At 44.1% G+C, this 16,152-nt stretch overlaps 1 protein-coding gene across 1 annotated transcript in view; it reads left to right on the top strand.

The window, feature by feature from the left end:
• LOC145403727 (uncharacterized) overlaps positions 1 to 15,920 on the top strand; it is a 307,526-nt gene extending 291,606 nt beyond the window's left edge. The window contains exons 11-12 of the mRNA XM_080275407.1: positions 12,528 to 15,282; positions 15,724 to 15,920. Coding sequence (XP_080131533.1) covers positions 12,528 to 15,282; positions 15,724 to 15,920 — 2,952 coding nt within the window. The remainder of the gene's footprint in view (positions 1 to 12,527; positions 15,283 to 15,723) is intronic.
• Positions 15,921 to 16,152: the final 232 nt, after the last annotated feature.

Here is a 16,152-nt window from a genome sequence, read left to right on the forward strand (position 1 = left end):
ATTTTATGCCCGAAGAGGGTATTGGCTATCACCAACCCCCTCCCAGCACAAATGTCCACTAACGCACTCCCATTCTCATTTATCTCAGCAGGAACACCCCACTCACCAACTATTCCATCCACCTTCACATTCCCAACTTTACCATTCATATCACCGATCAAAAACACTCTCATTTCTTCCAAACTTTTCCATGCACACTTCTACATTTGTTCAGAACTCTTCTCTCACTCTGCTAGCACGATCTTGCGTTGGCGCATACACACACACAATCGCCCACATTTGTATTCCAACTTTCAACTTTACCCACACAATCCTTGACCCAACTGATCCATACTGTCTTATACTCTTCTTCCATCTTTTACTCACAACTATACATACTCCTTCCTTTGCCCTCTCATTCTCACCTACTCCTGCACATATACCCCATCCATACTCCCATTCTCTCACACTTTCTCCTCTCCATTTTGTTTCAGTTATTCCACATACATCCACTTTCGCACCCTCAAGCACCTGGACAATCTCTCTCTCTTTCACCTCATCATTCGCTCCCCTTACATTCCACGTTCCGATAACCATGTCCTTTGTCCGGTTCTTGGTTGTCATCTTTTGGTCAGTCCTTGTCTGAGGCCTATTGTCTGTTTTTTTAGTTAGTTTTTTTCTGGGGAGGGGCACTAACTCTCCGCCATATCCTTAAATTTGTGAATTGTTTTGGCACACACTATTTCATTCGGTAATTCATTCCAATGATCAGTTGCTCTGTTTGGGAAACTGAATTTCCTCACGCCCTTATCACCTCTCTTATTATGCAGTTTTTTGCAGTGTCCTCTTGCTGATGCTTCCCCATATGTTAAGTAATTATTTATGTCTATTTTCTCCTTCCCTGATATGCATTTATATAGCATTATCATGTCACCTCTTTTCCTTCTCTCCTGTAGTGTTGGTAGATTCAGTTTATTTAGTCTTTCTTCGTAGCTTAGATCCCTTAAACTTGGTATCCATCTTGTAGCGGCCCTTTGAACTTTTTCAATCTTGTCTATGTGTTTTTTGAGATGAGGACTCCAGACTACTGATGCATACTCCAGGGTTGGTCTGATGAATGATGTTATTATCCTTCTTAGCATGTCTTCATATATGTATGTGAATGCTATTCTCATATTTGCAAGCAGTGTATACATGTTCCGTACCTTCTCACTGATGTGGTCAGCCGGAGATAGTCTGTTATTGATAATCACACCTAGGTCCTTCTCTCTTTCTGATGTGTGTAGGGTTTTATTTCCTAAAGTATAATCCCAATCAGGTCTTTTTCCACTTTTACCAAACTTGATTACATGACACTTGTCCACATTGAATTCCATTTGCCATGTATTACTCCATTCATGAAGTTTATTTAATTCTTTTTGTAGCTCCGTACAAGAGTCTGTGTTAGTAATTCTCCTTTGTATTTTTGCATCATCTGCAAACATATTTAGATAGCTTTCATTTCCAGTGTTACTGTTTATATCATTTATATACACTAAAAACATGATTGGTGCCAGCATTGAGCCCTGTGGTACTCCACTAGTCACTTCTTTCCATGATGAGTAGTTTCCCCTTAGTACTGTTTTCATTTCTCTTTTTATGAGAAAATCTTTCATCCAACAAAACAGTTTGCCTCGAATTCCTCCTTGATGGTACAGTTTCCATAAAAGTCTTTGGTGTGGTACTGTGTCAAATGCTTTCTTGAAATCTAAATAGATACTGTCCACCCATCCTTCTCTTTCCGGTATTGTGTCTGTTACTCTGTCATAGTAGCTCAACAGATTAGTAACACATGATTTTCCTTTTCTGAAACCAAACTGATTTTCTGTTATGATATTGTGTTCTTCTAGATGATTTACCCAGGCTTTTCTTATAAGCTTTTCTAATACCTTGCTTACAACACTGGTCAGTGATACTGGTCGGTAGTTGAGTGGATTTTGTCTATTCCATATCTTGAATAAGAGGACAATATTTGCTTTCTTCCAAATATCAGGTAGTTTACCTTGACTCAAGGATTTCTTGAAAATTAAAAATAATGGTTTACGTAACTTCTTTGCACATTCTCGTAGCACCCAACATGAAATTTCATCAGGACCATTTGCTTTTCCTCTGTCTAATTTACTTAACTCCTCCTGTATTACTTTTTCTGATATTTATATATCTGGTAGTATGTGTAGGCATGCATGTTCCGCATAGTCCCTCTCAAAATTTTTTTCTTATGTAAAAACTGATTGGAAATTCTTATTTAGTACTTCACAAATATCTTTCTCTTGTGTATAGGTCATTCTCTCGTCCGTAATGGATTGTATTATATCTTTTACTTTGGTTTTGCTTCTGATGTAGCTGTAAAATAGCTTCGGTTGATCACTACTTTTACTTATGATTTATGATATCCTCCTCAAACTGTTTCTGAGCTTCCCTCCTTATTCTTGTATAATCGTTTCTTGTCTGTTTGTAAATATTATATGCCCTTTCACTATTGTGTCTTGTTTATCTATTCCACAACAAATCTCTTCTTTCTTTTGATTTTTTACATTCTGTATTGAACCATTTCTGTATTTTCTTATCTGCTTCTTTGTGCTGTGGGATGTACTTCTGGACTCCTATTTCATAAAATTCACAAAAATTTTTATATACAGCATTTAAATCTTGTCCTCTAAGCTCATTTTCCCAATCAACTTCTAAGAAATAATTCTTTAGGTCATGATAATTTCCCTTTTTATAGTTTAGACTCTTTTTGTAACTTTCATTGCTGTTAACTATGTCATATGCTATCCTGAAGTTGCAATTTAGTACTGCATGGTCGCTTTTGCCGAGTGGAGGGTAATATATTAAACTGTCAATATCATTTTCTTGCCTAGTGTGTGTGTATGTGTGTGTGTGTGTGTGTGTGTGTGTGTGTGTGTGTGTGTGTGTGTGTGGTGGGTTAGTCATAGAAGGATGGGGTCAGTTGAAGACACTGACAAGGAGGTGAAGTGATAATTTTAGTTCAAGGTAGGGTAGGGGATAAATGGAGGAGTGGAGACAATAATGGGCTAATCTGGGTGAGAGAGAGAGACAGAGACAGAAACAGAGAGACAGAGACAGACAGAGAGAAGATAGCACAGAAGTAGGTATGGATAGAATGGCGATGGGGTAGAGGGAAAGAACTTTGTGCCCTCCGTAAATATGGGATTAAGGTTGGGTTGGAGAGAGAGAGGATAGCACAGAAGTAGGTATGGAGTAGACAGGTGATGGGATAGAGGGAAACAACTTTGTGACCTCAGTAATTATGGTATTAGGGTTTGGTTGGAGAGAGAGAGAGAGAGAGTATAAGAATGAGAGATGGACTTACTGTACAAAAAAAGTGACTCACAAAAGACCTTTAAGAATAAGTTTCTTTAGTATGTTGGGGACTGCCTGTATATATACTAGTATATATATACTGTATTCAGTATATACGATATATATATAAATATATCCATCCATCCATCCATCATCCAGTCCTGTGTTGCCCCATGAGGAGCATAGGAGCCCAGGGCTAGGCAAGTTGGTCCTGACATTTAAGATGAGAGTGACCAGCCTCACTCATCCCTGAGTGGCATTACATGAGCAGTAAACTCCAACCATCCCATGGATATAAAACTGCACTGGCTCAATCCAACTGGAGCACCTTATATATATATATATATATATATATATATATATATATATATATATATATATATATATATACTGCACTTGCCTAACTCACTGTAATTTCCTTCTGAACTCATGCCATGAGTTGGAAAAGTATGAGTTAAAAAAAACACACCTTATGGGGAAAAATATTTTTGATTCTGCCATGGTGTCAGGTAGCCCAGTATAACATTAACAGAACCCCTCTTAACACCACTTAACACTAACATCCTGTCTCAGAAGTATGTACTGCATATCTTATAATGATAACAAACAGTATTAAAAGACATTACATATCCTTGTATGATGATAAAAAAATACTGAAATGCATTTTCCTAAATCCTACTGATGACAGTGCTTACGTTGACGAGAGACGGGTAGCGGTTTCAGCACACTAGCCTAGTTGCAGTACTGGCCACTAGGTGTAGGTGGCGTGGGTGGAGAAAGCATTGTTCTGATTGGCTGCACAATCACAAGGACTATGTGCTAAAATATGATTGGCTTCCAGTTGCGAGTTGTGGCTACAATACCATGAGTTAAACATCTACTCAGAAATAAACCACTTTCTAGTGGAAAAATGTGAGTTAAAGCATTTTCTGTGAGTTTGGTGATAATTGTGACTTAGATAAGGACACTGTGAGTTAGATAATTTGTGTTAGAATTCCGTGAGTTATGCGAATGCACTGTATATATATATATATATATATACACACACACACAGTAAAACCTCAATATAATGGACTTCAGTGGACCAGAATTCGCTTTTATCGGACTCAAGGAGCTACCAGACTAAATTCCTGTATATCAGAAAAAGTCTTATAATGCCAGGAGCAGTCCGGACTGCCTGACCACTTCAGTTGAGTTCACCACAATAAGGTAAATAAAAGACATGTTTATCAGTGTACAGTATAGTATTATTATATGTTTTACACCATTTGATTAATGTAGTGAAGTTATAACACAATACAGTACTGCACTGGTAATCAAAGCAGTTTAAAAGCTGTTCATGTTATCTGGACTAATGTCTGATATATCAGAAAAAGTCCGGATTAGCAGGGGGAAGTCCGGATGTCGCTTTTATCGGAATTTCGCATTTTTCAGAATGGTTTGGGGCCCAATTACTCCGTTATAGGGCAGGGTGAGGAGTAGCAATGTCCAGACAGCCCAAATTTGCCCAGTCCAATGGGCCATGCTTCCATTCACTCATCATTCAAGCCCCCGGAATCTTGGCTCCATCGGATATGCCCAAAACATTCACCATATTTTGTAGCTTCACATAATTGTATCCGATAAAGTCAATCCAAATGTTGTCATGTTAAAAAGAACTGCCAAAATCCCTGATCATGCACTTCTCCCCACAACATTCATCTAGCCAACTCGATCTCTTGTTCGTTCCCTAGCCTCACCGACTTCCAAACTTCTCTTCCTCACACATTCATCCACCATATCTCTCCACCTTCTCCTTGGCCTACCTCGCCTCCTTCCTCCTTCATATTCGCTCAGATATACCTTTTTCACCACTCAATTGCTATCCATTATCTTCACATGACCATACCAACTCAGTTCACTCTCTTTGATTCTGGTGTCCACCGACTTCCTCACTCCGCATCTTTCACGAATCACATTATTTTGTATCCTATCCCTCTGTACTCCACATACATTCCTCAGCAGTCCCATCTCCACTGCTCATACTCATGACTTTTCATTTTCATGCCACACCATAGTCTCACATCCATATTTTAAAGGCGGCTCTAACACTCTTTCATGTAAGCCTCGTGCAGCTGGAGCACTCGAGCCTCTGATCAAGGCCTTGATTGCACCAGCTACTTTTCTTCCTTGTGTCACTCTACTTTCAACTTCTTTTACACATTTTCTGCTCTTTTCTGTCACTGTACCCAGATATTTGAACTCTCTCACCAATTATAGTCTCTCTCCATTCACAGTTACATCACACTGGGAGTCACCTTCTCTCTCAATAACCATCACTTTTCTCTTTTCTACATTTACTCTCAAGGTACGACGCTTACAGATATCAGCAAAACTCTGCACTAGCCTACCAAGTTCTTGTCCAGTAGTTGCAAGCAGTACTACATCATCAGCATACAACATATTTGAGATATTCCATCCATCACCATTCATTACCAACGCCATCCCTCTGTCCATTACTCGTGTTTTTACTTATCACCCCATTCATATATACAGTATATTGAACAACCATGGGGACATCACACAACCTTGTTGCAGGTCCACACCGATCGTGAACCATTCACTTAGATGCTCATTAACCCCTACACATGCCTCACTGCCATCATAAAAACTCTTGACAGAACCTAGCAGCTTACCCTGTACACTGTACATGCGCAAAACTTTCCACAATCCTTCTCTGTCCACTTTATCATATGCTTTTCCCATATCCATGAATGCCATACACACATTATGGTCCTTCTCACAAGCCTTTTCTACTCTCTGTCTCACTGCAAATATTTGGTCCACACATCCTCTGCCACTCCTAAAGCCACCCTGTTCATCACCCACTAGGATTTCTGATATTTCTCTTACTTTCTCTATGATAATTCTTCCATATACCTTCTCTACCACACTCAGTAAACTTATGCCACAATAATTCTTGCGCTCACTTCACTCACCTTCATTTTTGTACATGGGTACAATCACAGTCTTCTGCCACTCTGCAGGCACAGTTTCACTTATCCATGCCATCTTACATATCTCGAACAAGCACCTCATTCCACTCTCTCCACTACACTTAAACATCTCTGCATACACCTCATCAACTCCAGCTGCTTTCCCATTTTTCAGCCGCTTCACAGCACTCTTCATCTGTGCGAGTGTCACGTCTCCTGGTACTGCATTCCTTCTCTGCACACACCCCAAACCAATCATGTTTACAGCGCTCTGCTCTCTCTATTTCCATTCATCAGGCTTTCAAAATATTCTTTCCATCTGGTCCTCATTTCATCTCCATGGGTTAATAATCTACCACCTACATCCTTCACACAATCACATTTCTTTCTGCTTTCAGTTCTACATTTTTGCACCTCTTTCTAGAATAACTTTCTATTTTCAGAGTAGTTCGCATTCATTTTTCTTCCTAGATCCTCATTTACCAACTTCTTTTTCCTCTTCACTAGTCTCTTTACGTTCTTCTTGCTCTCATCATATTCAGTTCTTATTTCAACTGAACCCCTGTTTAGTAACCACTTTAGCCTCTTCTTCCTCTTTTCCTCCACTACTGTCTTTACCTTCTCATCCCACCGTGCCGTACCTTTCTTCTTTGTTGTTACTCTCGCCACACCACACACCACTTTAGCATTCCTAACTAAGCAGTCCCTATATGCATTCCACAGGCTGTCCAGATCCATTTCATTCCAATTCAGTAATTCTAACTCCTCCTCTACTTTGGTCCTGTAATCATCTGCCATTTCTTTGATCCTTAGCTTCTCAACTTTCAGTCTTTCTCCCTGACTGCTCCTTTCTTCTGATCCACCTCACTCCTCTCAGCTTGATCTTGCATACCACAATCATATGATCTGACAGACCTCCACATCTTCCTCTCACAGCCCTCATATCAGCATCCATTCCCATCATCGACCTCTGTACGAGCACGTAATCAATCAGGCTTCTTTCAACATGATCCCCGTTCCCTCTATACCATGTATGTTTATGTGCGTCTCTGTGTTTGAAATGCAAGTTACAAATGCACAACCTCCTCTCCTGACACATGTCCTTTAGTCTCTTCCCATTATCATTTTCTCTTGGTACTCCATAACAACCCATTATGTCGTCCTCAGGACCATTGCCTACACATCCTTTCATATCCCCCATTACAATCACTTTATAACTCCTGGGCATTTCTCCCACTACTGTACTTCACCTAGCTCATCCCAAAACCTGTCTTTCTCTCTCTCACTCCTGTCCTCACACAGTGCATATGCTACAATCACTGCCACTTGCGCTGTCTCGAACTTGAACTTGACATACATACACCTCGAGCTGACACATTTGTAGTCTCTCATTCCACTCTGCCACACCTCATTCACCAACAAAGCAACTCCTTCCATGCATCTTCCTCTCCCATTCACTCCCGATCTTACACATTTCACACCCTCCCACTCCTCCACTTTGCACCCGTTCATCTTTGACACAGTGCCATCGCGGCATATCTCACACTCTTTAACACACTCACCACTTCCACCCTCTTACTATCCTCATTCGCACCTCTCATATTCCACATGGCCATGCGAATCTGCCCATTTGGTTGGGGCCCTGGGCAGGAATTGGGTCCTCCGAGGCTCTCTGAAATGACTGCTATGATTAAGTGATTTTGGATTGGGGAATCTGGAGGACACTTAACCATGGCAGAAACCCCGATTATATGGTTACCACCCAGCATAGTAAATGGTTTCCTGAGTACAGGAAACCATTTGGCTTGTCACTCGGTGCTGCGATCATATGGCACCTCTACATTGATTGAGTGGATGATGGGCGGGGGCCCCCACCTACCACTGGGCTCCCTCCACCTATGTATATATATATATATATATATATATATACATACATACATACATACATACAGTAATCCCTCCACTATCCGATGTAATAGAGCCAAAGGCATGTCTGGAAAGTGGGCCTCTGACTGCTGGACTGGTACTTATAGACCCTAACCCAGCCTAACTTTGAAAGCCACCTAAATAACTCCCTACCAGACATGCATAGTACTTATTTAAACCTATTTAGACCCTATTCACACCAATAATGGACATAAAGCATGAAATAAATGAAAGGAACCAGAGAATGAGGTATTAGAAGTGAGTATTGAAAATACTTAGGCCTAGCAGCATACAGGGTACTGTACTGTACTTACAGCATGTCTGGGGCTGCCTCCTCTAACTCTCTAAGGCTCTGGTAGTTGTGAAAATGCTCTTGAAGCACGTACAGTAATCCAGTGTTGTGCTACACTTAATTCTTTGCAATGTGAGTTATAATTGTTTAACACTGCACATTCTTCTTAACTGAACTACGACAGTTTCAACCGCCATTTCAGCCGCCACTTTGCACTCCACACTTACTCCACAGTTAATCCTTTGCACTCAAAAATCTAATTTCATAACGCCGCCCAACACTGTAAATTCCCATGTGGTCTAGTGGCGAGGAACTGCGGTTTATTCACTGTTTATTCACAAAAAATGAGCACGTGCGGCATCGATTACGATGGACATCTTCCCTGAACGAAGGTTATGCAGTAACTGGGAACAGGGTTGCCAGATCTGAACTTGGCCACATTACCACACTCCTCAGTTTTAATTTCCAAATTCTTAAAGGAAGCATTTATTCTTCACTAATTATATATACAAGTGGAAATACATGTAATCACTCTCCTTATAATAACAGAATATTGATTATTTTCACGCTCTGTTGGCTAGCAGATTAATCAGAGAGAGCAGACAATCCACCATGTCCATCCTGTGTATCATCATAAATGTGAAAAATCCATTTGGTAATGCATTATTCTGATTCATTACAAAACGATTTTTTCATTACCAAATTGCCCCACATTTGGTGATGAAAAATACCAAATGGCAACCTGACAGGGGAGGGGGGAGGGGGGAGGAAGGAAGGGGTGAAGGGTCCCGTGTTGTAACAGCTGTTCGGTGCCTCACGGCGATTTCAAATTACAGGTGGGAAAGAATTCGGATTTTGGGGGGATTTTCTTCTTTTTTTTGGCCATTTTTGGGTTCCGAAGGTCCAGGCCCACAATGTCCGGTAAGTGGGGTGTCCGGAAAGTGGGCATCCGGAAAGTACAGGGATTACTGTATATATATATATATATATATATATATATATATATATATATATATATATATATCCATCCATCATCCAATCCTACTTCGCCCCATGAGGAGTGTAGGAGCCCGGGATTAGGCAAGATGGTCCTGGCATTTAAGATGAGAGTGGCCAGCCTCACTCATCCCTGAATGGCATCACATGAGCAATAAACCCCAACCACCCCTTGAATATAAACCTTCCCCGGCTCAGTCCAACTGGAGCGCCTTAATGACCCACTAAACCACCAGGCGCCATAATTTGGTTATATGGTTACCACCCAGTGTAGTAAATGGTTTCCTGTTGTACAGGAAACCATTTGGCTTGTCACTCAGTGTAGAGTCACCCACAGGCAGAAGGAAGAGGAAAGAATGAAGGAACGAAAGACAAAAGAGGATGGAAGGAAAGAAGGAATGAGGAGAGGAAAGGGCAGACACCTGAGAGCAGCATTACATTAAGTGAGTGGATGGTGAGTGCCCCCCCACACACACACACATATATATATATATATATATATATATTCTATCTATCTATTGCCAGATGCCTCAATCCCGTTTGGGGTGGCCACAAACAAATCGCCTCCAAGTCGCCCTGTCCCCCGCCATTTCACTGCCCTGCTGCCAACTCACACCCCCCTCTCTCATATACCTCTCCACTCCATCCCTCCATCTCATCCTCAGCCTCCCCCTCCCTCTTCCCCCTCCACCTCACTCACATACACTCTCTTCATCAGTCTTTCACCCTCCATCCTCTCCACATGGCCAAACCACCTCAGTGTGTTCCTCATAACGCTTCCTATCACATCCACATCCACACCACAAGGCTCCTTTATATCCTCATTCGTCACCCTGTCTCTCCATGTGACTCCACAGGCTCCTCTTAAATAACTCATTTCCACTGCTCTCACTCTTGATTTGTGTCCTTCCAACAACGTTCAAGTTTCACTTCCGTACGTTAGAGTTGGTATCACAATACTGTCATGTAGTAACTTTTTCACTTCCATGCTCACTTCCCTGTTTCTTATCACTGCTTTCAAAGAACCAGCAACCTTTCTTCCCTGCTGTACCCCTTCAAGCACTTCACCCTCCTAACCTCCATCATCCTAACTCATCACACTACCGAAGTACAGTACAATCCCAGTTAACCGGGCGGCTTGGGGAATTCACCTTCCCGGTTACAGATTTTTCCCGTAGTTCTGATATTCAAATCTATACAAAGGCGATCATTATCACAGCAGTAAATACAATTCAGGTACTCACCACTCTCATCAGGGGGCACACTAAGAGATTCCACCTGAGAAATTGCCTTGTAAACACACACCATGGTCATAATGCACGTACATACAATGCCTTGCAGTACCGGTACTGCAAATTGCACAAGTCCATTCTGTTAACTACCGAATAATTTCTTGTATGTACTGTACTCATGTAGAAAACTAAAGAAATAAAATCCTGAATATTTATTGGTAAATTATCACGACACCTGTGCCCCCACATCAGCTTTGTTTACGATCCCGGCCCCAACTGACCGCCACTGTTTTGCACCATTCTGTTAACTACCGAAGTATTCGTTGTATGTACTGTACTCATAAAAGTGGAAAAATAAAGAAATAAAATCTTGAACATTTATTGGTGAACTGATGTTAAGAATGCAGTGTAGAATTATCACACCTGTGCCCCCACACAAAGCTTTGTTTACGGTCCCAGCCCCGACTGACCTCCATCATTCCACCCTTCACCTGCCGCCAATCAGCTGTTTTGCACAAAATAAAATACATGATGTACTTATGAAGTGCAGGCATATATATTTTTTTTTTCTTCCAACAAAGTACACCTTCATTCCTATTAACATTTTTTTTTTTTCATCTCTGGCAGCACACATGCGTTCTAAGATGAATTTATGTGGTGCAAGTTAGAGTCGGTCCGTTAGGAAGAAAAACACCGGCGTTTGCTGATTTGCTTTCTCCCGAGATGTTTGGCTTACAAATTCCATGCCTATCTTTGAAACGATTTAACCATCCAACACTGAAATCACATTCGACTTCTGTATTCATTTTATTGTGAAACTCTCTTGCTTTTTCTTGGATAAGAGGACCAGAAATAGGTGCTCCCCTAGATCTTTCTAAGCAAAACCACTCGAACGATGAAGAGTATGCCTTTTTTCAATGGACTTACTTGTCTCGCTTTTCATGAAAAATTCATTGAGCTTGGATGCTTGGGTCTTGATATAAATCGTTGGATTTCCTACATTATATTCGGTCATCAGTGTTTTATAATGTTTGCCTTTTCAAGTCTATTGCATATGTACAGCTTCTGTTTCAAGGTAGGCACGACACGCTTACGTTTAGTTTGCTCTTTAGGCATTTTGGAATGTTGAACTTACCGTCCATCAGAGCAACACAACAGCAAGAGAGCTTGTTTACTGTCTGGTGGTAAAAAGCAGACTGGTGATTTGTGGAAATTGTGGAGGGTGTGGAGAATGACTGAATTCAAGTAGGGGAAAGAGGGAGGAGGAGGGCTGGTTAAGAGGATTTACTAGGGATTTACATTAGCCAGAAATTCCTTCACCTCGCTTAGTCCGACTTCACCCAGCCTCGCGTCACACGATAAAATGGCGGTTTGGCGGTCCATTCAAAATGGCACACAGTTATAACTTACTGACGTTTTTACCAGCCCTTGAATTTTCCCGTTTTTCTGAGTATTCCGTTTGTCTGGATACCGGATAGCTGGGATTGTACTGTACTTAAACGTACTCACATTTTCCAATTCCTCACCATCCAACCTCGCTGTACATTCACTGACTTCACCTCTCTCAAAGACCATCAATTTACTCTTCCCTACATTCACCTTTAGATTCCGTTTCTTACACACTCTCCCAAACATATATATATATATATATATATATATATATATATATATATATGTGTGTGTGTGTGTGTATGTATGTGTATACTTATTTATGTATGTGTACAGAGAAAGAGAATCCTGATCTAATTCAGTTTGTGTTGTCAGGTGATGAAGAAGCAGCGCAGTGGGCACAGCCGCGGTGACAGTTGCGGTGGCGGAGGAGGTGAAAGTGATGCAGCCAGTACAACGTCATCATCATCACGCCGGGGCTCAGTTGATGCTGCACGGTGGAGTGCCCATGCCTCACCGCCTGTCACTCCACGTCAGTCCGTCGATCTGGGCTCAATGACACGTAGCCTGGTTGAAACGCGACCCACCCATGAAGCACCGATGGCCATGAGTCGTGCTAAATCTTATGAGAAGGGAGGGGTTTGGGCTGCTGCTCCACCCCCAGCCCCACCTCCCAACCCCAATTACGAGACAATTCCCCAGCAGTACCCTGGGTCAGACCCCGGGTATGAGACAGTAAAAACCAGTGAGCCGGCATATGCTAGTGTGGAGCGCCCTGATGATCACTACCCAGGTTATGAAACTGTGAAGACCACCTCAGATCTTGACTCGGAATCTGGATATGAGACTCTGAAGCACCGGCAAGATGAGGCAGGGTACGAGACTGTGACTGGGCAGACAGTTACCCACCCACCCTCAGAGCCTGGCTATGAGACAGTCACTCAGGAGGAACCAGGCTATGAGACCGTCACCCACCCCAGGCCAGACCCGGGCTATGAGGAGCTAAAGTTCACCAGTCGTCGCTCCAGCCAGGGCGAGATGGAACCAGGGTATGAGGTAGTTAAGCAAGCTCAGACAGAGGGAACTTATGAGTTAGTGCGAGACTATGATACCCAGGGCACTCCAGCCTTCAGCAACCAAGAGCCAATAGGGCCACTTTATGCTACTGTGCACAAGTCCCCCACTACCGCAAGTCCACCCCAAACACTGGCACAGACCCAGCCAGTCCCTCCTCCTCCTCCTCCATCTCAGGAGTCAAAAGCAAGGAAGGACTTAGAAAATGATATGAATCTTCCTTTGACAAAAGTAGTTGACATACCCCCTGAAAGAACCTCACCCACCACCGCACAAAGTCCAAAGGCTGCCTCTCCCAGCACCAAGATTCCAGACAAGGCTTCTCCTGTATCAGATAAGAGCTCTAAAGGATCGCCATCATCTAGGAAGAACTCCAGAGCGTCATCAGCTAGGAGTCCAACTGAATCACCACCAGCAGTAAAGAGTCCAGTGGCCTCCCAGCCAGTTTTGCAGACTCCTGAACAAGAGTCACCTCCAATAATGAAGAGTCCAAGCCCTGATATAGAGTCACCACCAGCCCGTAAGAGTCCAAAAAGCTCCCCACCAGCTCATCCAAGTCAGGATAAGGAATCTCCACCAATAATGAAGAGTCCTAGTCCAGATATAGAATCACCACCTGCACATAAGAGTCCTAAGAGTTCCCCTCCAGCTCTGCCAAGTCCAGATAGGGAATCCCCACCAATGATGAAGAGTCCCAGTCCAGACCTTGACATACCAGCTGCTCAGAAGAGTCCGAGGGCATCTCCCCCAGCAGCACACAGTCCAGGCAAGGGGACTCCGCCCCCGATGAAGAGTCCTAGTCTGGATGTAGAGTCATCCCCTCCAGGCCAGGAAAGTCCTGCCATGACCAAGAGCCCAAGTCCAGACCTGGAAGTGAGCTGCAATCAGCAGGAAGGGCTGAATAAAGGAGCTGGAGTGACAAAATCTGTTGGATTTGATGTTGCAACTTTGAGCAGGAAGTCATCGTCTTCTTCATCACAGTCAGAATCACCAGTGCAAGCAGCTGCACCTACAACATTACCAGCAGCAGCATCCACAAAGTTAATATGTGGGGCTAGTGAGGGTGTGGGTGTGGGTGAAAGTGAGAGTGAGACTGTGGGTATAGAGAGCACTTCCCCAGTACAGCAGGACCTTCCACCATCAGTACCTTCTCAGCTAGTGACCCAGGACCTTGATATGGAAGCCACCACATCCTTCTCTGAGGAAGGTGGGCCAGAGGGCATCCCTGCTGGACTGAATGACAACCTGGAAGAGTCTTCTGCTCCCACTGTGTCTGAGGAGGCGGAGACACTTCCGATGGGTCCAGCCCCACCAGAGGTATGTGGGGGAGAGCGTGAGGCCTCTCCCCTGGCCTTCAGTAGCTTGGGCTCTGAGGACTTACCACCCCCATTAGCTACTGAAGAGGCCCATACTCAGCCCCAAGAGACAGTCAACCCACTCTACTTGCTGGATGACCTGAATGGTGGTGATCAGCCAATGATGGTGGGCCCTGATGCTGGCCAGGAGGAGCCAGGCATGTTGCTTTGTGGTGACCTGCCCCCACCCCCACCCTCTGACCTCCCTCAACAGGATAATGTGTTCACAAATGATCTCCCACCCCCTATGCCGGAATCCTCCCCGATGATGCCTCGCACAAGCACCCTGTGTGATGATGAAGCCCCGCCTCCTCTGGTGCCTCCGGGTGAGGTAGAGGGATTGGAGGATCTCATGGGCTTGGGATCAGGGGCAGGGGCTGGCTCATCCTCATCGGGCAGCACTGCAGGTCAGCCTGGCAGCCTCCATGCTAATTCCGACAAGGATTCTGACTCACCACAAGATCCCTCTGGACTGGAGGGAGCTGCAGATGATCTTCCACCCCCACCTCCCCTCTCAGAGACCACAGCCAACCGAGAATCAGATGAAGAGGTGGATAATTCTGTATCATCTGGTTATGAGCAAGGCTTCACGGCCAGTGGTGTCACAGTCACCGTCAATCCAATCTCTGATCCTGAAGATAGTGAGGGCTCGCCTGTGTCTGTTCTTCCTCCCCCTCCTCCACCCCCTTCAGAGGCAACTGATCTCCCTTCTGACTTAGCTTCCCAGTCAGATCTTCCTTCTGATGCCCCTGCACCAGTACCTGACCTTCCATCTGATATACCCTCCCAGTCTGACCTTCCTTCTGATATACCGCCCCAACCTGACCTTTCATCTGATGTGCCTCACCCTGACTTCCCTTCCTCTGACACCCCCCACCCCTTGCCACCACCACTGTCTGACACCCCAGAACTTCCACCACCACCACCATCTGACACATCCCAGCCCATTTCTGACACCTCCCAGTCCCCTCCACCACCTTTGTCTGACACTCCTCAGCCACCACCCCTGCCATCTGTAGACACCCCAGAGCCTCCGCCAGCCTCTGATACCCCTCAGCCACCTCCACCACCTCCAGCTGACACTTCCCAACCACCACCACCACCACCACCCCCCCCAGTTGACATTGCTCAACCACTTCCACCTCCCTCTCCAGTTGTGGCAGTGGGTAGTCAAAGCAGCAGCAATGGATCAGGGAGTCAGGATACTGGGAGTGGCAGCGTTGAGAGTGTGGTTACTACCGGGACTGGGACAGGACAGGACCAAGCCCCCTCTGATTCCTCCCCAGGTCCCCCTGAAACCCGAAACTTGGATCAGCACGAGCAAATCACGCCCGTCTAAACACTACTCTCATACCCCACACCTGTCTGACATGATGACAAGAGGGTATCTGTTAGCATGACAAAGGGCAGTACTGGAGCATGTCAGACTCATCTCCCAGGCCTCTGAGATTCACAGCTTAGGCTTGAGAGACTTATAACCTGCATGACTCTCAACTTGGGCCTCTTGAGACTTGCTGCTGACCTCCAAGTCTCAGCTTAGACCTGCGAGATTTGCTGCCTAGACCACTGCT

This window comes from Coenobita brevimanus, chromosome 61 (genome assembly GCF_032717465.1).
Source record: "Coenobita brevimanus isolate Jiangsu-jjx chromosome 61, ASM3271746v2, whole genome shotgun sequence".
In the NCBI taxonomy this organism is placed as follows: domain Eukaryota; kingdom Metazoa; phylum Arthropoda; class Malacostraca; order Decapoda; family Coenobitidae; genus Coenobita; species Coenobita brevimanus.